This window comes from Exophiala viscosa, assembly GCF_022695815.1.
Source record: "Exophiala viscosa unplaced genomic scaffold EDD37scaffold_8, whole genome shotgun sequence".
In the NCBI taxonomy this organism is placed as follows: Eukaryota; Fungi; Ascomycota; class Eurotiomycetes; order Chaetothyriales; family Herpotrichiellaceae; genus Exophiala; species Exophiala viscosa.
In genome coordinates this window covers 728,201-749,744 of record NW_026944360.1, presented here as the reverse complement: position 1 = coordinate 749,744, position 21,544 = coordinate 728,201, and the positions used below count along the sequence as shown (strand labels likewise).

The 21,544-nt window shown below is 51.4% G+C and overlaps 9 protein-coding genes across 9 annotated transcripts; 5 read left to right on the top strand and 4 right to left on the bottom strand.

Moving 5' to 3' along the window:
- Positions 1-308: 308 nt before the first annotated feature.
- Positions 309-3,324, top strand: EDD37DRAFT_479983 (fungal-specific transcription factor domain-containing protein). The gene is made up of 4 exons (XM_062813207.1): positions 309-569; positions 621-647; positions 703-2,045; positions 2,095-3,324. The coding sequence occupies exons 1-4, from the start codon at positions 502-504 to the stop codon at positions 3,249-3,251; spliced, it is 2,595 nt and encodes an 864-aa protein (XP_062668441.1). The 5' UTR covers positions 309-501; the 3' UTR covers positions 3,252-3,324.
- A 192-nt stretch (positions 3,325-3,516) lies between these two features.
- Positions 3,517-4,767, top strand: EDD37DRAFT_479958 (FAR-17a/AIG1-like protein-domain-containing protein). The gene has a single exon (XM_062813205.1). It carries the CDS (start codon positions 3,863-3,865, stop codon positions 4,607-4,609), a length of 747 nt encoding a protein of 248 aa, XP_062668440.1. The 5' UTR covers positions 3,517-3,862; the 3' UTR covers positions 4,610-4,767.
- A 660-nt stretch (positions 4,768-5,427) lies between these two features.
- EDD37DRAFT_479973 (uncharacterized protein) lies at positions 5,428-6,554 on the bottom strand. Its single transcript, XM_062813206.1, has one exon. The coding sequence runs from the start codon at positions 6,258-6,260 to the stop codon at positions 5,628-5,630; it is 633 nt and encodes a 210-aa protein (XP_062668439.1). The 5' UTR covers positions 6,261-6,554; the 3' UTR covers positions 5,428-5,627.
- A 15-nt stretch (positions 6,555-6,569) lies between these two features.
- Positions 6,570-9,458, top strand: EDD37DRAFT_479866 (fungal-specific transcription factor domain-containing protein). Its single transcript, XM_062813201.1, has 7 exons — positions 6,570-6,884; positions 6,952-6,971; positions 7,052-7,772; positions 7,829-8,440; positions 8,497-8,878; positions 8,938-9,051; positions 9,104-9,458. Exons 1-7 carry the CDS (start codon positions 6,730-6,732, stop codon positions 9,149-9,151), a joined length of 2,052 nt encoding a protein of 683 aa, XP_062668438.1. The 5' UTR covers positions 6,570-6,729; the 3' UTR covers positions 9,152-9,458.
- A 1,896-nt stretch (positions 9,459-11,354) lies between these two features.
- Positions 11,355-13,459, top strand: EDD37DRAFT_479870 (uncharacterized protein). Its single transcript, XM_062813202.1, has one exon. The coding sequence runs from the start codon at positions 11,720-11,722 to the stop codon at positions 13,124-13,126; it is 1,407 nt and encodes a 468-aa protein (XP_062668437.1). The 5' UTR covers positions 11,355-11,719; the 3' UTR covers positions 13,127-13,459.
- Positions 13,159-14,245, bottom strand: EDD37DRAFT_479857 (Glyoxalase/Bleomycin resistance protein/Dihydroxybiphenyl dioxygenase). The gene is made up of 2 exons (XM_062813200.1): positions 13,610-14,245; positions 13,159-13,535 (listed from the first exon to the last, which is right to left on the bottom strand). The coding sequence occupies exons 1-2, from the start codon at positions 13,902-13,904 to the stop codon at positions 13,192-13,194; spliced, it is 639 nt and encodes a 212-aa protein (XP_062668436.1). The 5' UTR covers positions 13,905-14,245; the 3' UTR covers positions 13,159-13,191.
- A 357-nt stretch (positions 14,246-14,602) lies between these two features.
- EDD37DRAFT_566706 (chaperonin 10-like protein) lies at positions 14,603-15,652 on the top strand (the record flags this gene model as incomplete). Its single annotated transcript, XM_062814107.1, has 1 exon — positions 14,603-15,652. The coding sequence occupies one exon, from the start codon at positions 14,603-14,605 to the stop codon at positions 15,650-15,652; it is 1,050 nt and encodes a 349-aa protein (XP_062668435.1).
- A 66-nt stretch (positions 15,653-15,718) lies between these two features.
- On the bottom strand, positions 15,719-18,354 carry EDD37DRAFT_695997 (fungal-specific transcription factor domain-containing protein; the record flags this gene model as incomplete). The annotated part of the gene is made up of 4 exons (XM_062820126.1): positions 15,719-17,708; positions 17,766-18,078; positions 18,138-18,231; positions 18,274-18,354. 4 exons carry the CDS (start codon positions 18,352-18,354, stop codon positions 15,719-15,721), a joined length of 2,478 nt encoding a protein of 825 aa, XP_062668434.1.
- A 688-nt stretch (positions 18,355-19,042) lies between these two features.
- On the bottom strand, positions 19,043-21,462 carry EDD37DRAFT_635290 (putative cytochrome P450 oxidoreductase). Its single transcript, XM_062816905.1, has 8 exons — positions 21,157-21,462; positions 20,812-21,096; positions 20,591-20,750; positions 20,256-20,538; positions 20,012-20,192; positions 19,924-19,958; positions 19,700-19,876; positions 19,043-19,639 (listed from the first exon to the last, which is right to left on the bottom strand). Exons 1-8 carry the CDS (start codon positions 21,315-21,317, stop codon positions 19,371-19,373), a joined length of 1,551 nt encoding a protein of 516 aa, XP_062668433.1. The 5' UTR covers positions 21,318-21,462; the 3' UTR covers positions 19,043-19,370.
- Positions 21,463-21,544: the final 82 nt, after the last annotated feature.

Sequence of the window (21,544 nt, the reverse complement as noted above, 5' to 3'; positions counted from 1 at the left end):
TGTACTGTAAGCTTTGGGCCTCTGGCTGGATCCCGTCCGCTCATGATCCATCATCCATGTGGAAATCGCGGCAGTCAACTTTTCAGCTGGTGTGCCGCTAACTTATCACCTTGATCCGGGCTCCTCCTCCTTCTGACTGGACGGTTTGGCTCTACCCATTCGCTGCCTACACAATCTCGAGCCTGCGCCCAAAGCCAAAATTCGCCCATCCCTCGCATCGCATACAGCAAGGGTCTTCCAGACTTCAGTCCATGTCTTCTGCCGTATCCTCCCCCGACAGCGCCGTTCTAGATCCACACGTGGTATCTATCCCGTCTTCGCGACTCTTCACTCTACTTAGACCCTTCGCTTCTGCCCATCCGACCTTATCAATCCTCGACACTTCCTTGCCACGAAATGAGGCTTCTCCATATCAGGCGCAGGTGTTTCTTCTGCTGCCCAGCCTTCACCGTGTGCTGATGTGGTTGCGCCGCGACACTCGGTGATACCCGATCCGAAGCCATGCCGCGACCGAAGAAATCGGAGGAGGATGGGAGGGAAGTCAAGAAACGCTCAAGAAATGGATGCTGGTGAGTTCGGTGCTGCAAGAGATGAGAATCGCTGCTTATACATATGTTCAGGCCTTGTAAGTCCAGAAAGGTCAAGTGGTAGGTGACAGTCTGATCCGCGACTCTATCGAGACCGTTTGCTGACAGACTGTAGTGGAGAAGAGAAACCCTCATGTATCAATTGTCAACGACAAGGCGAGACATGCGACTACAGTATACGGCTGAACTGGGACGGTCGAAGCAAGAAGAAAGACGATGGGAAGCCAGGATCTCAAATCATCTCTTTTGCGAGTCCGCAGCATATGCCGCCGTCGCTCCCAAATGGCTATAGCAATGGCTCCTCAAACCACAGTCCCATTGAGGAACTTACACCTCAACCCTCGCACGTCCAGCCTCAAATGACTGCCAATTTCACTGTGAACCAACACCCAGAGTCTGCGCTTCCTCCGATTGCCGATTTCGCAAATAATCTGCAAGTCCCGCCGACCGAATTCAATCCAGCCCTTCTACCTCCACCACCAATCCTCAGAACTCCACAATGGAATGAGAACGTGGCCAACAACAATATACCCGAGCCTGCAGTCATGCCTCATTTGAGACATTCGACATCCTTTCCGGCATATCCGTCGCCCTCGGATTCAGGCTTTGGGAGTCCGAACCTCAATAACGGAATGTATCAATTCAACGGCCATTCGACACAAATGCCTCCACCCATGCCAACGTCCAACCCACTGATGTATCAGGAATCCCTCAACTCGCCGTACAATAGCGCAAAGCGAATGAGACTCAGTCCTCGCACCGACAGTTTCGGCAGACCTACTTCCCATTTCCAACGGGCCTCATCATATGGCCCGAATGACCATGAAGAGCACGCCCGTGTTCAATTCAACCCGAACACACCCACTTTCTTCCCGACTCATCTTCAAAATCCCTTGACGCCAGCTACCTCTGCGACATCACAGGTATCACAGGATAATGACGATCGGCGGATCTCTGTGAGCTCTTTACTATCAGAGGATCCTGATACCGACGACGCGAAACCTGTCGACAATTATCAACATACCCATTTCACGCAGGAGGAGATTCCGCGACGCGGGTCGCTTCATCAACGGATGGTTTCGTACACTGCAACCGAAACATACGGTCAAGATCGTGGCAATCCTGACCTTGATATCCCTCGGAATAATGATACCATGGCCATTTCCGGCATGTCGCCTTCCGAACACAGTGACTTCGAGAATTGGTTGCACGACACCGATCTTGGAGTGCCCGAATTTGGCTTTGGACTTGTGAGTCGAGAAACGGTGTTTGGCAAGGGAGGCTATTATGCTTCACCAGTCCCAATCAAGATACCTCGGAAACTGGAGCCTCTGCCTCGAGCACTTTCAGAGAATCCGATGAATCTTTTGTACTTCCATCACTTCCTCAACCACACGGCCAGGATATTGGTTCCGCATGATTGTCCTGAGAATCCCTTCAAGACAATCTTGCCCAAAAGTAGGTTGCGATCATGTCTGAATAATGGGTCCTGGCTAACTTGTCACAGTGGCGGTGGAAAATGCGAACTTGCTGAATTTACTGCTCGCATATTCAGCTTCGCATCGAGCGAGGCTGTTGAATCATCCCGAACCTGCCAACCGAATTGCTCTTTGGGTTCGAGACGTTTTCCCGTCATTGCGACAGACGCTGGATAATGTATCCAACACGGAAGTCTCCAATGCCAATCTGGCAACAGCAATCATGCTGGCTTCTCTTGAGATCATTTCGCCTTCGAGTTTCGGAGTTTCTATACCTTGGCAGAATCATCTCAGCATTGCTCGAAGCATCATTCGAGCTCGTGGCGGCCCCAACTCTATCTCACGCAAAGATCCAGTGATGTACTTCTTGACTAGATGGTTGGCTTATCTCGATGTCATGGGTTCATTGTCCGGTCGCCGCAATGAGGAGCCCTTGTTTGCTGGCAATTACTGGTCCAGCTCACACGATGAGAGCACGTCAGCCAAGGAACTATCTTTGACTGATGAGGACGACACAGATGATGAAGACGACTATACGATTGACTGTTTGCTGGGCTTCACTACTCGATGTGTTTCGATACTGGCGCAAGTGGCGCTTTTGGCCAGACAGTGTGAATCGAACAGGATTGATGCTACTGGACGCATCAACGAAGCTTGGAAACCTTCGCCAGATATCCTCAAGAAGGCCGAAAAGCTGCGTAAGGATCTTGAACACGCTCGCAACCATGAACAAATTTCATGCTCTCACCCCAGCCCCACGCTGACTAAAGCTCACTTGGTCGGCTCAAGGCGCAACTCTGCCTATATCGAAATGACGGACAAAGACGTGGAAGAATCTCTGGCGACCAATTCCGTTTTCCATTGGGCTGGACTGATACACTTGCTTCGTCGGATCCACAATCTTCCTCGCAGCGACCCACAGGTGCAAGCGGCTGTCCATGAGATAGTCAAAGTGCTACAGTCTCTACGTGCCGGGGGCAGTGCGGAGGCGTGTTTGCTCTTCCCAATGTTTACAGCCGGCGTTGAAGCAGAGGATTCGCTGGACCGGGCTGAAGTCTTGAGCAGGATCAAAGGCGTCGAGGGGCTGGGTATGTGCCAGGTCAGTCGTGCTCGGAAGATAATGGAAGAAGTTTGGAGGACAGGAGACAGCTGGGAGAACTTGGTGACTGGAGAGTTCTTTGGATGATGGTGATGCAGAATACCTCATTATGGTGGATCACCCACACATTTCTTTCACAGTGGACTTACTTGCATATATTGAGCGTTGGAGTTGGGGTTGTTGTCGCTATGTCAGGTACATACAAACATTAGCATAATTTAATGCTTCCACTTTCAGAAGAGACTGGATATGCATATTCCTCTGTTAAATGCGATCATGACACGGAAGATCCGTGCCCTGATGCCTTGAAGAGCCGCAGTAGATCTTTTATTTGCGTCAAGCACTTGTGTTCAGGAATTTGCCGAGCGATGCGACTGATTTCGGCTACAACCTCATCATGAGTGGCTGGAGCCTCACTACGTCAGCATATGAGCGCATCCAGCACTTTCTATCTTTCAATCTATCTGGCTTCTATTTTTCTTCCTTACCAGGTAATCTTCAGCCTGTATCTACTCACGCTTGGCAAATAGCATTTTGGCGGCTTCTAGAGATCACTTCTCTGTCCGTCTACTTTGCATCTGGTCGGCCGGCGCTCTAGACGGAGTCACACCGCGCTTGTTTCTTTTTTTATACTTTCCAGCGTCAACATTATTTGTGCTTCGGGGATATCTTGCAGAAGTCGTGCGACAACAGCGAACATGGCATCTTCCCCTCCCTCTCCCCACAGCGCGACGGCCATGGACAAACTCATCGATCAACACCCTCTTCAACGCCTCGAGTCGCCGTCGCGCGGAATCTCGGCGCTCGTCCACGTCTTGGGCCTGGCGAGCTTCGGGTACTCGTACAACTACCTTATCGCCAACCCGAACCAGATCAACCAAGCGTATGGCTGGCACTTCCAGTACCTGACGATCATCGGATTAAGTCTCGCGACATTGACATTCCTATTGGCATTGCTTGCAGACTTTACGCGCTCGCCACGGGTGTTTGCGCTCAAAAATCTGGTGTCCATGTGCTCCGCGCCCATGGAGGTGCTCATCAGTTCTCTCTACTGGGGTTTACGGGCGATCGATCCTGCGCTCGTTGTCCCGCCGGAACTTGAGCTGCCGGTCAGCGCGGATGTGAGTTTCCATTTGGCGCCCAGTGTGTTGTTGTTGGTGGATCTGTTGTTGCTGAGTCCGCCTTGGGCGATTACTGTCCTGCCGGCCGTTGGGCTGAGCGTGGTGATTGCGATGGGGTATTGGTGGTGGATCGAGCTTTGTTACAGTTATAATGGCTTCTATCCTTACCCTTTATTTGCGATGCTGGATTCGACGCAACGGGTTGGACTTTTCGTGGGGAGTGCGCTGGTTATGGCTGCGAATACGATGGTTTTGAAGTGGCTTTACGGGAAAGTCAATGGGTTTGGGAGGAAGGCTGTGAGTAGGCCGGGGAAGGTTAATTAGAGGCGAGATCTTCTGAATGGGAAGGTGGTGACAGACGGTCAGTAAGGAGGCCAACGCACGAGAGGGGATAGAGGATGCAGAGGATACGAACAACGTAAGGTGGTGGTCCGACGGCGGAAGAAGGATACTCGTACGAGGGAGGCATTGAGTGATGTCTTAAGAAGGTATCAAGGTCATAGACTATGGTAACCCTCTCACATATCGGCAAGTTGCAAGTGCCGGTTGCTTGTCTGGGGTAAGTGAGTCGCAGATCAGACATAGCCGAACAAAAGGACAGTGCAGGCAGATCCATACCAAGCCCGGAAGGTCATGTCAAATGCTATCCGAAGAAAAAAGGTCGGTGAAACTTGGGGTAGATCCATTCCATGCGCGGAAGGTCAGAACAATGCAGATTTGTCATAAAAAGAGTCCAAATACGAACATCCGAAGCATTCTGGTCCTGTCTCCCCTGGATGTCGTCGATTTTGTGGCAGTGATGTCCCGGACGATCTTTTTTGTTGTATGTCGCGAAAATAGCATGTATGAATCATCCTCCGGCCGAAATGCTGAGTTTCAGATCCGTCATGCCCACGCCAGACATTTTGTCTTCGTACCGGCAGCCGTACCAAAAGCTTCATGGCGTGTCCCAGACCGGATGGGCTTCAAGCGTTGCCTAGCGTGACGTGCGCAAGACCCATGGTATCCGGCGTTTCAGCGCTTGCCGGAGGGCTATACTGTGGTCCGCGACATCGACGTCGACCAATGCTGATTTGAGGGTGGTTGTTTCGGGTTGCGCAAAGCCTCTATCAACGTCTCGTCCGATTTTGCGGACTCGACGGTGCGGAGAAGCGGAACGTGAGAGGCAGTAACTTTTTGCGAAACTTTGAATCGGGCGATCAACATCCGCAAATATGCTGTCTGCACACGATGTGAACAATGAGAATGTCGGAGAAACGTCAATGCACCTGTCCTTTGACGGCGCGCCTGGGATGCCTATCATGCAAGATCTACACCGCCGAAGCGATTGAACGTGATTATCTCAGGTCCTGGTGAATGTTGTTTCGATAGTTTGGTCTTTCTTCGGACCACGGACTTCATGTGTCATGCTCCAGGAGGTCAAGGTGATCGACTCAGGGGACTTTGGCGTTACATTGAAAGTGTATAGGCTGCTGTAAAAGTCATGGACACATACGTGACCCCCTGATCCATGGAGAGCGATGTCGTGGCTTTGAGTAGAGACATCTTCACCGAACGGGGCAATGTCAACGTTGTGAAACAGATAGTCGATCTCGTTGGTGCCGGGCTTGGTGAACCAGACACTGATCTTATGGACACCCTCCGTCCTTTGCAGCCGCCATATGTACTTGCGCGAGAAGGGAAATTTGGGAAAATTGGCGTCCTGGTTTGAGATGGAAGGAGTCAGCTCGAACTCGCCTTGTTCGTGGTAGAGGAGCTCGTCATCGGCGAGCTGAAGCTTTCCACTGTCATCAATGACGGGGCTAGGTTGTCTTCTTGTAAAAGTGGCCTTGCCTGTGCAGCGACCTGATGGTTCTGCTGCATTCGCACTCTGTAAGCTACGATGAAGAACCCAGGTACCGTGCAGGGTTTCAAACAGGCGAGCAGTGATCGTGGACATGGACGATCCCCCTTCGTAATCCGTCTGCTTGATCATAGTCCCTGCACCTGTCGACTCGGCGCCGCAAACCTAGATAGACGGATGTGCGGACTGAATTCAGCTTGGACAGGGTCGAAGTGAAGTGATTGCTTCAGAAAGAAAGTCAAGATACGGCCTGACTCGGTAAATGCATCGGGAGAGATTGCTTGTGATACGGATTCCAGCTCGGATTCTGGCCCGGAACAAGTGTCCGCAGTCGCCAGGCGCCGGCCAGGGGCTTAACCGTAGAGAGGTTTAGTTATCGGCGCCGGTTTAAGCATTGTGGCTTGCAGTTATCGAGCATACTGTACGTCACTCCCACCATCACTCACTCGCCACGCCTCGCCCTCTTCATCTTTGCCTTTTTCCATTCAAATAAAATTTATTGATGGGAGCTACTACATCATGATCTGCCAGTTCTCCACGATGGAGCACTCTTTCGTTTGTTGTTTCTCTCGATCCACCTAGAAAAGTTTCCGAGTGCGATATGGCAGATTATGACCAGAGTCAGCCAGACTCCCAGCAACAGGATAGTAGGGATGTCTCGCCCATATCTTCGAAACGTCGCAAACGCGCCGTCAGGGCTTGTGACGAGTGTCGATTTAGAAAAGTGAGATGCGACGGTCTGTCACCTTGTGAGCCGTAAGTATTTCAGGCTATTCACTCTCTTTGCCAACAGTATGCTGACAAGCTCTGTCCCCGACCACAGTTGCAAGCTCAGCGGGAGATGTAAGTGTATACTTCGTGATTCCTTCAAGGCCATCTACACAATGAACAGGCCTGACCAGCTGACCAACAATGCTCAACAGTTTGTGTATACAGTGCAAATGTCTCACGAAATGTGGATCCACGACTGAGAGCCAGAGTACTCGAGGACCGTCTGCGAGTCGTGCGCGCAAAAATCGAGCAGGTCAAGGATGGGAAGCTTTCCTGGGAAGATGCCGACCTTGACACAATTCTCAATCCACGTGATGGGAGCCTGTTGCCGCCCGAGGAGAACCCGGATAGCAATGACGCTCACGAAGACGATCCGGGCAACGACACCCTGGACAGCATGATGAGCCGATATGGACGTGAGGAGACCGGCGACCCTTGGGCAGCGAAGTTCTATGGAGCGCCGTCAGGAGCGGCATTCATCCACCGAATGCAAGAATGCTTCGGTGATGGAGATAGCCCAACTACAGAAGCTTCCGGATCTCATCCTTCAGTCATCTCCAATTTGTTCGATGCGCCACTACCCTTCCACGAACATGCCGACGATCGTTCGCCTGTGGAATCTCTTCTTCCACATCGCGAAACAGCAGATGCCTTGGTCAACGTCGTCTTAGCACGCGCATATCCGATATTTCTGTTTTTACGTGAACCAACTTTTCACGAGATGCTGGATCGCACTTATACGCGCGAGCCACTTCAATATGAGCCGGAAGATCGGGCATACCTTCCGCTGTTTCTACTCATCATGGGACTTGGATATTTGTTCAGTCAGTCAGAACATCAGAAGTATGGATGTCGGCGAGCCGTTAGCCAAGCGTAAGCGATGCAACAACCATCACCCCGGCCCCATTTTGCTGATGCATAGGACATAGGATGAAGTATTACATGACTGCACGCAGGATGGTCGATATTACTGCATGTCGAAGTTTACGGTCTATGCAGATTCTGCTGTGTTTTGGTTTGTTTCTCATCTCAACTGCTCGAATCGCTTCGGCCCATGCTTTCATCAGCTTGGCATGTTCATCGGCATTGCGATTAGGACTGCACCACAGATCAACTCACGACGCCAACATCTCGAAGCAAGATCGTGATACCAGGAGAAATGTCTTTTGGACAACGATCAAGCTGGACATGTATGTCAGCGCAGTCTTGGGATTACCAGCATTCTTGGACGTGCGGGACGTCGATCCTGCGATCGACTTGACTGTGGCAGAGGTCCTCGAGGAAGTTAACTCTGGTCTTCCTGATCGCGACGCTGTTCTCCTTGGCGGCGCCGCCAAACATCTCGAAATCATGCGAACCATTTCCAAGGCTATAAAGACGCTCTTCCCAATGCCGACATTCGAAAATGAGGCTTCGGGGAACGGCAACATCTCAGTAAGCATACGAAGTCTTGAAGAGATCGAGGCACAGTTCCGAACATGGGGAGAAAGCACTTCAAGCCTTCTTGAAAAAGGGGATGATGGTTCTGCGGAATTCATACGGTGAATCAAGCTCAATTTTTCCGCATCCTACTGCTTTGCTAAACCGAAACGCGTAGTATGAAGTATGAACTGGAGATTACTTCGTTCTTCGGTAAACTTGTCCTCTATCGTCCGTTTCTACATTACCTTGCGAAATCATCAAATGGCCGCCCGACATCTCAAAGGGCTTCACAACGCGCACTTGCATGCGTCAGAATTGCCTCAACCGCCATATCGAGGTCGGAGACGATACAAGAGCTTGGACTTCTACGGCCAGCATCCTGGACATCTATCTACACCATATTTCTCTCCGTGGTGTGTCTCATCTTCTTGATTGCCACGAGAGAGGGCACACAACATCCCGTAGAAGCATGGCGCAAGGCTGAAAGTGGTATTCGCTTGATAGCGGCCACCAAATGCCACGAGACGTGTTCCACGCAGTGTCTCGAGATATTGAAGGTAAGAGCTCTCTCTGTTGTAGGGCTTGCAGTGCACTCACTCATTGTGCTTATTTCCAGCAACTGGTTCAACATCTCTCTCATACGGTAGATTTCGACATAAAACGCATTGAGGCAGAGACCAGTCCGGTCTGCCAAGCCAGTGTTGCTTTCGACGATCGACCCGGGAAAGAGGTACGACCGAAACATTCCCAAGGGAGCGACGGTTCCTACTACCGGGCCGAAGGATCCAAGCACCGTGACAAGAAGAGGGCTGGCGACAACGCTGTGCTGATGGCATCCACGGCGCTTCCGTTGCAGACGCAAGCTCCAACAAGCGAGATGCTGGAAGATGAGTCGTTGTACGACCCAACTATGGCACTTCCACCGTTGAGCTTTCCACCTGTTGGCAGTGCTGTCTGGAGCGCAACTACTCAGGGCTTCCAACAGCAGGCACAGAATTCGACGATTACTGACGAAATGGTTGATCTGCCTGCCGTGCAGCAATTTATTTGGCCTCATCAAGTTGGAGAAAAGTATTTCAACGACGTCATCCGCTTCGGCGATTTCAAGTCCGGCTAGTACTGGGAACTGTATCGTCCAAGGAAAACCCAGCTGCTCGAGGGTCAGCCACATCCTCTCCCGAACATCTTGTCCTCACTTCGCGGAACGAATATTCTACGGCATAAAAATGACGATGAGCTATCTTGATCGACCGCATTGCTGTCTGGTGTCTGGTGGTCAAGCCTTGTGGAGGATCACCACGATGTACTTCACCCTCAAGGTTCTCCCTTCAAAGGCGTGTGATTGTGGCTACCCTCATTGACGCGAATCAACGCATCCACGCCAGCCGCAGTGGCCTTGTTTCACGGTCCCACTGTAGCCTTACGCCTGCACCATCGACAACAATGTCCCTTTTCCAGGTCATTCTGCCACCACTGTACGAGGTTCTGCAGCAGAAGCTGGCGGGTGTGCAGGCATCCTTTCACATACTGGGACTTTGCTTTCCTAAAAGCAAAACCGGATTGGAACTTGCCGTGTCTGCACGACGAACAAATCGACAATACTGTCGCTTGGGCAAGCATGATCAGCCAGGGCGTGCCTGCACTAGCGGACACCATGAGATGATATGATAGCGCAAATGCAGCAGAAATGGCCATCGCATTCATCTGGGTACCTGGTTTTAGCGAATGAACGGCCTCTCTGACCCGATACTGCTTTCTCACAGTACCTCGCTTAGCAGCACCCTACCAAACTGCATGCTTTCGTCGGTGCCGGATGGTAGGTATGACAGAAAGTACGGACTATGATGGCGAAAAATGTGGTCAAGCCTCTTTCGATTGTGCTTTTGCCTGGGATCACCCGCCGGGCCGACAGAGCAACACTGCCGTCGGTACTCGGCTGTAGACACCGGCACGGTCAGCAGCCACTTAGTTTTGCGTACGGAACATTCCGATAACATTTCCATATCAACCATCACCTCAGATGAGGCGAGAATACTTACGTCACTCAAAACCTTGCGCTTTGTCCCTGCATAGATGTACGTATACAGAAAGTCACAGTCTCGATCACATGTCACCCGCCCGACGCCGAATGTTGCCATAGGACGCAGATTAGACAGTCCGGCCATGTTCATGTCGAATCTGTGCATCGGCATTATCGTCAAGGACATGACTCGTGCACCGACTACACGATTCGTGTAGTCTACCCAAGCCTGTCCTCATGACCCGTGAATGTTCTCGAACAGGCTAGGCGGATCGAACTCACACCGTACACGTCAGACACAATGTCGCTGTTGCCTTCCCACTGTCCAGTTGTCCCAATCTCTACCAAGGGTTCACGTCTCGCTAGACCGAGGAAACGACTCGAACATGGCGCCTGCACTGTGCTAATCCAGGAAGCATGCAGTCTAGCCGACATCGCTGATGGCGATCATTCGAGACATGGAATGAACGTGGCGGTCGCTTCGTGCTTGAAGGACCAATCGTGAGAGGCAAGCTCAGACATCGGAGGTACTCAGCACTACCGCGCTTCTCCAATGACTTTGTACTTGAGTCAGGCGGTTTGGGAAGCTCTGTGAATGGTGTGTTCATCGACTGCTCCGACGTCAATCTCAGTGACAAGGAGCTGATACATGGCAAAGAGATATTTCTGCTTCGCGTCTGTCGTGTGGGCTTCGAACCAAGCATCCTGTCTTTGATTCTGGTGAAAGCGATCACATCTTGCATGGCGCATCATGGTCTTGAAGTCCATGAAAGGATAGGTATCGCCGAGGAGGTTGCCCAAGTCGATTGTACGACGCCAGGGGTCGTTCTCAGAATTGTCGTTCTGTGAAGATGAACGTATAATAGTAAGACCATGAAACTCAGATTTGTTGTACAGTCAACAAGGTGCGGCGCCTTGTCAGAGTAAAAATGTTTGCTCGCTTGTGATTGGACCTACAACGACAGGAAAGAGAATGAGAAGGTTGAGTTCTGTCTCACAGCTTGTGACCTTTTCCCGCACTCACTCCAAACTCTTCTCTACTTCACATTTGGGGTCAAAGTACGGTTTGACTGAATGAAATGCGGAGTAGGTTTGCAGCAGGGTCCATTTCCACCAACGTGAAAAATGTTGCGAAAATGGCCCGCTAACTTACCCTATTACAATGAGGCCATTACCGCGAAATGATGTGATTTTGGCATGCTTGTAGAGTGACTCTCAGGATCTTGGATATACTGGTCAGCGATAACCTGTCGGTATTCGGAGAGCGCCTGAGTTGGGACTCCAGCTCTCAGCCCAAGCAGCCCTCGTGGTACTTTTCACGACTTTCTCGCACTTGTATCGAAGACGGAGCGATTTCTCGCTTGTTCTCTCGCTCACGATGGCGCAAAAGGCCGTTCCGGGACTAATCATGGTGCCAATGTCACTGAAGCCTGAGCTTTCCGTTCAGGAATGCGATGAGTGGTACAACAATGAGCACGTTCCGATACGAATGCGACTACCCTACTTTGAGCGTGGGTATCGATACCACTCTATCGAGAATGGTGTCAAAGGATGCGTCGAGAGTGGACTGCCAGAGTGGCTGGCAACGTACGACATTCTCGACATGTGGGAACTGACGAAGGAGCCTTACACGCGTCTGCTAAGCCCCAGTGTGCAATCGATGCGAGAACACCAAGTCATCAACAAGGTAACGGCATGGCGCAAGTATTACGATCTCGTGTCGACGTATGAAGCTCCTGAGTTCGTCTCACGGGAAGAGCAGCTACGGCAGGGCGACGCGGATAAGGCATACGGGGGAACACTCATCGTCGTCGGCGTTCGACTGAGGCTTGACTCCCCAGACGCCGAAGCAGAATGGGATCGCTGGTACGAGGAAGACCACCTCCCACCGTTGAGAAAGGTCCCTGGATGGGTGCGGACGAGACGGTATCGCACATCTGTGATTGAGGATGTTCCTCCCGATGCCGCCGAGGGGTGCTCCACGACCGAATACCTGACCTTGAACGAGTTTGCGCCAGGCGCCGCGATAGGTGGACCTGAGCACCAGATTGCTATCAAGTCAGAGAGTCGAAGCAGTGTTGTCTCCCGGAAATGGAGACATTCATATGAGTTACACTATCTCCAGTCTTCGGCGTCACGAGATCTTGCGGCTTTGCGGCGAGACGAAGTTGAAGAATTTGTGAGTCCCGATGGGCTGACTACGACATTGTCGGGTCTGTGGCCCATCATTTCCAGCTATATCACGACACGAGACAAAAGCCCTATCAAGTACAAGTTGGAAGGCGTTACGACCGAGAGAGCCCCTTCGCCAGTCATTGTCCTGTGCACATGGGCAGGTCTCTCCTGGAACCATTGGGACGGGTTTGTGAGCGCGCTGCAGCAAAGGTCCACAGAGATCGATTGTCGAATCTTGCGTCTCGAGCTCCCAGTCCGCGTACCCAACGTCAGCGAGCACGCACTTGACAGATTGGAGGCCTTGGAACATACAGCAAATGACCTGGAAGACTGCTCCAAGGCACTAATGATTGGCAAAGCAGCCTTGCTCCTCATTCAAGGGCTGGGAGGCCAGACGGCCGACGGGTCCGCTGCCAGAGTCACCAGGATCATCAACACAGAAAGCATTCCGGGAGCACTGTCACAGTTTTGTGTCACAGGGGCCATCAGCGTGTCTCATTCGAGACGGGACCTTGAACAGCAGATGAGGTCTCTAGAAGTGCTAGCAGCAAAATGTGCATGTCTTGCCGATATGACTGAAAGTGCAATCAGTAACGTCGAGAGCTTGTAAACTCGCAATATATTGTCACCTGCGCAAACTTTGCATCAAGCTACCTGATTTTTTCATCATCGCAGTCAAGAAGTGATCAAGCGTTTGAAATCGGCGGAGCAGACCTCAATGACATTGCCCCAGGGATCTTGCACATATAAAGCCGTCTCGCCGTTTGGTAGCGTCACAGATTTACCAACGCGCTTTCCTCCAGCGGTCTGTACCTTTTGCGCCAGTGTCTCGGGCTCCGCTGCGGTCACGGCGATATGAAAGAAGCCCCCACGCGTCCATGCTTGGGCGTCGAAGCGTGCCGGACACGCTACCGTGCCGCCGTGGTGTGGTGGATCCACGAATTGAAAGATCTCAAACCCAATCTGATTCTCGAAGCCTAGGTAGGCGACCTTGACCTCGTGAAGGTCTGATCCGTAGACTGACGACGGAAGAGTGAGAGCCTGAGACTTCTTGGGGACTTCGGCGAGTACTCGTCGGACTCTCCAAACTCACCTCGAAAGACGATACCATTGGGATCTTGTTTTCTGTTCATATGGGCAGGGGCGATTATCTGATGTAGACCGAGCGTGTCCGTGTACCATTTGACCGCGGCATCGAGATCATCTACGGCGACGCCGACATGGTTGAACTTGCATTTGATATCTTGAGGTGACATGGGGAGGTTCTGGAGGTTACTAGTAGCCTGGGTTTCCCGTGTCAACGCTTGCTGCCAATACGTAGACAACATGAGAGAGTTTTGCTGGACGAAACACTTTAAGCCGACGTTGCTGCCCACCTTGGCTGTCATGTTGGTAGCGTAGGACGCCTTCACGCTCGCGCCAATGGGGGATACTGAAACCTTGGCTCATGCTGGTCCCAACAGGGAGCGGCTGGTAGAGAGTTAGGCACATGCCGGACTCAAGTTGAGAAGCATTGAAATCCCGGTCCTCTGCGGTAGAAGGTGGCGGTACTTTGGTGCGATCGCCTGGAAATGGCCATTTACCTTGTGATGGTGACATTCCCGGCAAGCGAAGACGGCGAGACTTCGCATGAACTTTCAAAATTTCCAGTGGACGAATTGGCAAGTTTTCGGAGGCTGTGGAGAGAGCCCGGGGGAATGACCATTCTGGCCACCGAACAGTTTTCTCCGGGCTCCCCAGCGCCCGAAAGTGGGGAGCTTTCCGGGTAGTCAATTTAGTGGTTCTGACATTGGCGACCAGGGCACTTGAGTACTGGCCGATGTTTTGGGGAATCATTATGACTGCCCTTGCCCATATGCACGCTCGATCAAAGGCAACAGTTGTGGATACTATTGTTCGACACAAAATATCCAGTCGAAGACCGAATCATTCATTCTTACGACATACATCGAAACCCATACGACTAGGCACAAGTCATTGCAACTTGCACTCGCCAAAGTCTTGGTCTACACATCCCTGATCCTCTTCATCGTCTTGAATCCGGTAACTAAGGCAACGAGTGTTTCCAACAATGCCAGGCAAAACCATGAAAGCTTTCCGGTTGCTAGAATGGGGCAAGCCAGGCCAGTACTGCGAGGTGCCCGTCCCATCACCCAAGCCAGGTGAGGTCCTCATCCGCATGAAGGCAGCTGGCCTCTGCCGCTCAGATCTAGACATGGTCGACTCGCAACCAGGTTCGGATCCATACGCGACGGCGGTCGATGTACCATACACCCTGGGTCACGAAAACGCAGGAGTCATCGAGGTGTTGGGTGAAGGCGTCACGGATCTCAAAGTCGGTGAAGGTGTCGCCGTCCGCCACATGCCTCACTGTTCCCACTGCGAGTTCTGCATCCGTGGCATCGAGCAACATTGCGAGACTTACAAGAGAGGCGCCATCGAAATCACTCGCGGCACAGGATTCGACGGTGGTCTTGCCGAGTTCATGATATGTCCTCGCGACCAGCTCGTCAGTATCGGAAATGAGGATCCCATCCAATATGCCCCTCTGATGGATGCCGGCGTCACAGCTTACCACGCCGTGGGCACGATTAAGGATCGACTCAGGCCTGGTTCGTCGACTCTGGTGATCGGTTGCGGTGGCTTGGGAGTCTACGCGATCCAGTTTCTCCTTCTCTTGATGGGCGTCAGGGTGTATGCAGTTGACATCAGTGAACACCGTCTGAATCTCGCCAATGAGTTAGGAGCAAAGCGCTCGTTTAAGGCTGGACCCAATGCTTACAAGGAGATTCTGGAAGAGACCAACGGAAAAGGCATTGATGGGATCATTGACTTCGTCGGCAGCAACGCAAGTCTGGATTTGGCGATGAAGGTTTCCAGGCCTCAGGGTCGGGTCGTCCTCGTGGGGATGGACATGGGCACCGTCGAAGTTGGTTGGAACAAGATTGCCACGAGCTGTGAATTTGCCATCAGTCTGGGCTCGACTCGCAGGGATTGCGAAGAAGTGTGCTATCTTGCCGGGGCGGGAAAACTCAAGATCGACATTGACAGATTCCCCTTCGACAAGGTTCCCGAGGCATACCAGGCGCTTCGAGACGGTAAACTCACAGGAAGAGCTGTGATCAAATTTGACTAAGCCGCAAATATCATAAGGAAAATAGTATACAAGGTTACAACATCATGGAGACTATCTTCGTCTCAATCAAGCCATGTATCCACCAGAGAGTATATCACCAAAGTATTGAGATAGATCAGGATTCGCTGCACTCAGATCTCCAACGTAGAAGTCCGGCGACAACTCTGCTTCTGTGCCTGTACTTGCAAATAGAGGAAGATCTCCCTGTGTCCCGATCCCGTTGCTACTGGGCATCGGCTGATTCATGACTGGCATTTGCGCCATCGTCGTAGTGTTTGATGCGAGGAAAGCATCAACGTCGTTTGAATTCGGTCCCGGTGCTGAAGCATTGCTAAATAAATTTGCAGCCATTTGTTCGAATTGTGCCGAGGCGTCACGGAACAGGTTATTTGCCTTGCCAGGAACCGTCGGCCAAGGACCTCTCTGGCCGTTGGCTGTGTCGTTCTGAAGTTGACCAATGCCCACTATAAGCGATTCTGCGTCAGTCTGTGCCAGTATAGTACAATGCTTGAGACAAGGTTCGTGTCTACCTTCATGTTGAATTTGTCCCCATCTTACTTCACCAGTGGCTGCCATTGCGGCAGGATCTTTGAACGACTTCCTCCTTGCAGCCGATGGTCTTCGGGCTCGGCTTCCGGAATCGGGCTTTCGTCCATCGGATTGGAGGTTGCGAATCTCACTTTCAACGACCTCGAGGTTCTTCTGCAATGTAGTCGACATATTCCAGTACTTTACGAATTTATTGTATGTCATGCTTAGCAAGTCCAGCTTCGAACTGGTGTAGTCTCTGTCTGACTTGTCGAGTGGTGCTAGTTCTCGATACAGTAATTGCACAGCACCAGCAAGCCAAATTGTGTTGGCGATGAAGGGATTGACGAATTTGTATTGCTCTTCATAACTCCGGCCGACTAGGGACACGATTTCGTCGGAGGACTCAGAGTATTGCTCCAGAGCTTGTGTCCTTGCCGTGCGGCGGCGCGGGTCCTTCTTGGAGAGTCCTCTCAGGTCGTTGTTGAAGAGGTAGTACTTGGAGATCATCAACTTCGTCAATTGTGCCATAGAATGGATGCTGTAGATGGCGCTGTCCTGAAGTCGACTTTTCAGGGCCATTTGAGGGTCGAGTTCGCGGGTACCGAAGCTGAGATACTGGTTCCTATATTTCGAAGACCGTGGGAGCGCCATAGTCGTGCATTGAAGGGTGTTGTAGATCATGAGGAGCCGATTGAGCGACTCCTTGCATGGTGGTGGTTTTCGAAGACTGTCGTCAGTAGAAGAATTGAATTGGTTGTCGCCAGAATGGCATACGGGAGATGGGTCTTTGTCCACTCCAATTGGACTGGTGATTTTCTGTGCGTCTTTCATCAGGGAATTAACCACGATAAACCAGGCTTTGGAAGATTTGTTGCCCGAGGCTTCGAGAAATTTGTATCTCTCAACGAGGTCTTGCCTGAGAATGCAGCTCTTTTGCGGTTCACCACGATACCAGTTTTCATCCTCGGCAGGAAGAAAGGTCTCGTTCTGAGACCAATCAATCCCAGTTGGACAACGACGGATGACGCTTGCAAAGACGTCCATTTCCCAGATAGCCCACCACGCTCGACGACGTTCTTCTTCCTCGCACCACACATCCGGATCGATCTTGTCATCTTCGCGCTTGTTCGCATCGATGAGATGCATGTTGAGTTCGTAGGCGCTGCCGACTGCCACTCGAAGGTATCTCCAAGCTCTTCCGCGAACTCCTTGAATCAGCAACCAATGGGTAAGAAGAATTACTGCCTGTAGCAGGGGTAGGGAAACTGGAGAATCTTCACATTCGTAGAACGACTGGTCAACAAGTTTCAGGGCCTGATCGACCAGGTGAGAGCTGGAAAGGTTGTGTTGCCGCTGCTGGAGACTCGGATCGTCCTCCTCGTCTTGATTTTTGGTGGCAAAGAGCAGAATTGCTGCAAGAAGAGCTTTGCATTGATTTGAGGTCTCGACCGAATGGAGCAACGAGCGAAGGTCTCCTGGACGAAAGAGCTGAAACGAGGTGAAGTTCTCAAAAAATTTATCGATGCTATGGCTCGGCAATCAGCGCTGTTACTTGACACCCAATACGGCAGAGAAGACATACAAATGATTTAAAAGTGCCGGGTTGAAGCCCAGTGCATAACAGCTGGACGTGACATAGCTTCCATGTTGACTGTGTCTGTTGCTCCCTGGACTGTCGTCCTTCCTTTTTTCCGGCGAGCACGATTCGTGCGACGGATGAATAATGAAGCCAAGAGTCTGAATATCCGTCGCTCGTCGGCCAGGTGACTCGGGTGCCTCAGAGACGTCCTGAGAGGTAGGAGGTCCGGTTTTTGACGTGTCCGAATGACTTTGCTGAGGAGGTGATGGTAACTGACCCGCATGCTGCTGTGATTGCTCTTTGTCGACATCACTAGCTATAAGACGCCTGCCGTTAGTTGTTTGGAGATTTTGCATGGGTAGGAATGTCGCTTACCTCGATTCTTCCGTTTTCGAGGATTCTGGGTCGATCCAATCTTGGGGCCCGGTCGCAAAGGTCTCTCCGGGTACTCGCATTGTTGTAGCGATTGCTGGCAAAGAGAACATTGCGGCAGCTCTCTCCCGCATCTCACCTTGCGCTTCCGACAAACATGGCACGCGATTGTTGACCGCAGTTGGCTTCCATCTTCGTCAGAAAAGTTGTTCTCAGACATGGTCGCGCCCTGTTTGGCGTGGATAGGGGATCAAGGCTAATGTGTTCCCAAGTCCGCAAGCAAAGGTCACTGCTTTCACGCTCTCGTCGCTCTTGTCTAGTCAGAACCTGAAAAGACTGTGCGCGTGAATTGATTTTTGCGGGGACTCCAGCATGGAGAATCAAGTGTTTGTGCAAACATGGCGGGGGTAAATCCGAGTAGAGCACATGCTGACATTGCTGAGGAGTGCAAGAGTCTGGTCAATTTCCAGGTGTTGGCCGCCCTCCATGTCACCAAGTGTGCTCGGCACTAGTCCACTTTGTGCATCATGGGCCTCGCATTGAGTCGATTGCCAGAAAATCATCCACTACAAAATAGGTGTACATTGGTTGATTGGCAAAGGAACCAACACTAATGATACTAATGATTCAGAGTCCTGTGATCCAAGATCTTGCAGGTGAAGTACGTGGAGCAAGTCTGGACTGAACTCTGGAGTGTAACGTTCGGGTGAATCATGATGGCATTGTGGATCTTTTCCCTCTTAGATATGGCCTTTTGCGCTATTAGGCGAGACTAGGCTCAATATGGCACCGTCTGAGTGGAAATATGGGGTAACTTTCCCCGCTCTCGCGGACGCTAATAATTCGACCGACGACGTTGTCGAAGCTGACAGGCGCACTGAGTTCGGACGCACTTCGCACGTTGCACAGGCCATTCCAATCAGGGCTTTTCCTAGTCACCACCGGACTGTTGCTTGCTTGTCATGATGTGAAGCGACCCGGTGTGCTCTGCTGTTTTACTAGAGTAGCCTGACGATGGTCAGAGAAAGCCACCTACCACTGTAGATGATGCAATGCACACAGCTCGGATACTGCAGCGAGATCTTCTCTTGCGCCTCCCAACATTCAATCATCTTAGTCCTTCTCGGTCTCGCTGATCAAGCCTCTGAACTATCCTGTCCTATCACACTTCGGTAGAAGTCTCTAGCCCCCTTGCTCCACAGGAGCCCCGACCAAAAGTCTGCCTGGACATTTTGCTCAATCATATTGAGCCAAGAACTCCATCGCACCTGTCAACTCTCTTTTGATGACTTCCTCATGCTGCTTGCTTCGAGGTGTGATCTTGACCTCGTACTCCTCTGGCCGCACCAGGTTTGACGAAGTGTACGCGTTCACATCGAGAGGTCTATCAGGTAATTCCTCGAATTCAAAAGCCCAAAGCAATTTTGCTGTGACGCGCCACATACTTCTCTCAGCCAGGTGGATGCCTGGACACATCCTTCGGCCTGCTCCGTATCCGTAATGATGTAACTCAAAAAGTCAGCATTGAAGTGTTCTGTCAGTGGGAACTACAAAGAAAGACTTATCTCGGCCCTGCCAGTCAGGTCCAACGGCGTAATCATTTGCAAGCTTCGTGTGATCCTTGAATCGGTCCGGATTGAAGCGGTCGTGGTCCGGATATTCGTCGTCGCTCTGATGGATTGCCCAGGCAGCCAGCCAGACCACGCTATCTTTGGGGATGAACATGCCCTCGTACCAATCACCTACTAAGACTCAATTAAGGATCCTTGTTATACTGGCCGGTACGTACCTTTTGCGAGTCGATGTGGGATCCCGAGGTCGGATCTCGAGGAAAATGTTAGTACCGGGAACAATAAGATTATCTGAGAACGACTTACGTCGGACGCCATCGCAGCGCTTCCTTGACGATACAGTTGATGTAGGGAAGGCGGTCAAAGTCAGAGAACAAGGGCGTTCTTTCCTTTCCACAAACTTCATCGAGTTCTTTCCTCGCCTTTGCCTGGACCTCTGGGAATTTGGTCACAGCAAGAATGATAGTCAGAAGCATATTGGCAGTGGCTACCATTCCGTCAGCGTGGAGTTCTCACCTTTGGCGGCTGCATTCGTTCCTGGAACACTCACTATCTGCCCCGGCTTCCAGCATCTCGCCACCAAGATTGTTGAATGAGTATTGTGACATAGGCCACCCAATTTTCTCGTACTCTGACAGTTTCAAATCGATCATCGAGTCACGCACGTCTCCTCTTTGTCGTCGGTCTTCAACCATTTGCCGAGCTTTGGTCCACGTTGTATCCATCAGACCTCGGACGTGGTAGGCTCGCTTTTTCCAGGCTCCAGGGAGGTACCACAGCCATGGCAACTGCTCCACTGGTGGGTTCGCGCCAGGTTCAATCGCACCAAGCCACTGAGAGAACGTATAAGCCTCGAAGCATCATTGGTGTGGACCATGGGCTTACCTGATCGACAAATTCGTAGAAGTCCTTGTAAAAGAACGACTGGAAGTCCTTGGCTCGGAACCCCCAAACGAGGATAGCTGCTACCGACGAGGCGTACAGCCTTGCGTAGTCGAAAGCCTTATTCGGGTGTTTGACAAGGTTGTTCATGAACAATATCGACCTGAAAGGGTCCCCATTTAGCAAGACTCCTCACTCTCTGTCCCAGCGTTGAGATGCCCTACTCTGCCTCTTGAACTCTGAAATGTTTCTTGTCCAGATTTTGGGGGTTCAGGTTCCTCGTGATTACAGATCGCTTTTCTCTCCATTCAGGTGTAGCTTGTTCAAAGGTCATGTGGCAGCCACGGCTCATAAATATGGGCACCTCAAGATGCGGTCTCTCTGAATAGATACTTCCTTTCTTGTCGAGGAGTTGATATATGGCTTTGCGATCGGCCAGCACAATCATGGTAGAATTGAACACCTTCAAGGAATATATTTTTCCATATTCTCTTGCCCATTCATGAAACCTGTAGATGATCAGTCAGCCCCAGAGAATTCCTTGTACGGTGCAAAAGGCTAGAACAGACTTCTTCCCAAGTCCAGTGAGTGGGATCTGGTGAGCATTCCCAAGAACCGGCACTGTCGGTGGTCCAGGTGGAAGTCTGGGGTCTCGTCGACCAATTTGTAACACCCTCCATACTCCAACCGCTAGGAGTACAACAACTCCAATAAGGACATTGGTGTACATCTTGCCGGTTGCGCTGTGGTAAGAGGACGGTTGTGATGCAAGATACTCACTGTTACACCAGCCGACAGCGAATTGAGATGTCTTTATCCTGGCATACTTCAGCCAGGAACAACGGCACACGACGGCACAAATTGTTTACCCCGCAAAGGCCACTTTGTCTCAGCCCAATAGCACGAAGGGCAATGAAATGTCGTGCGTGGTTACTGCGAGGAGGCCGAAGTGGGCTC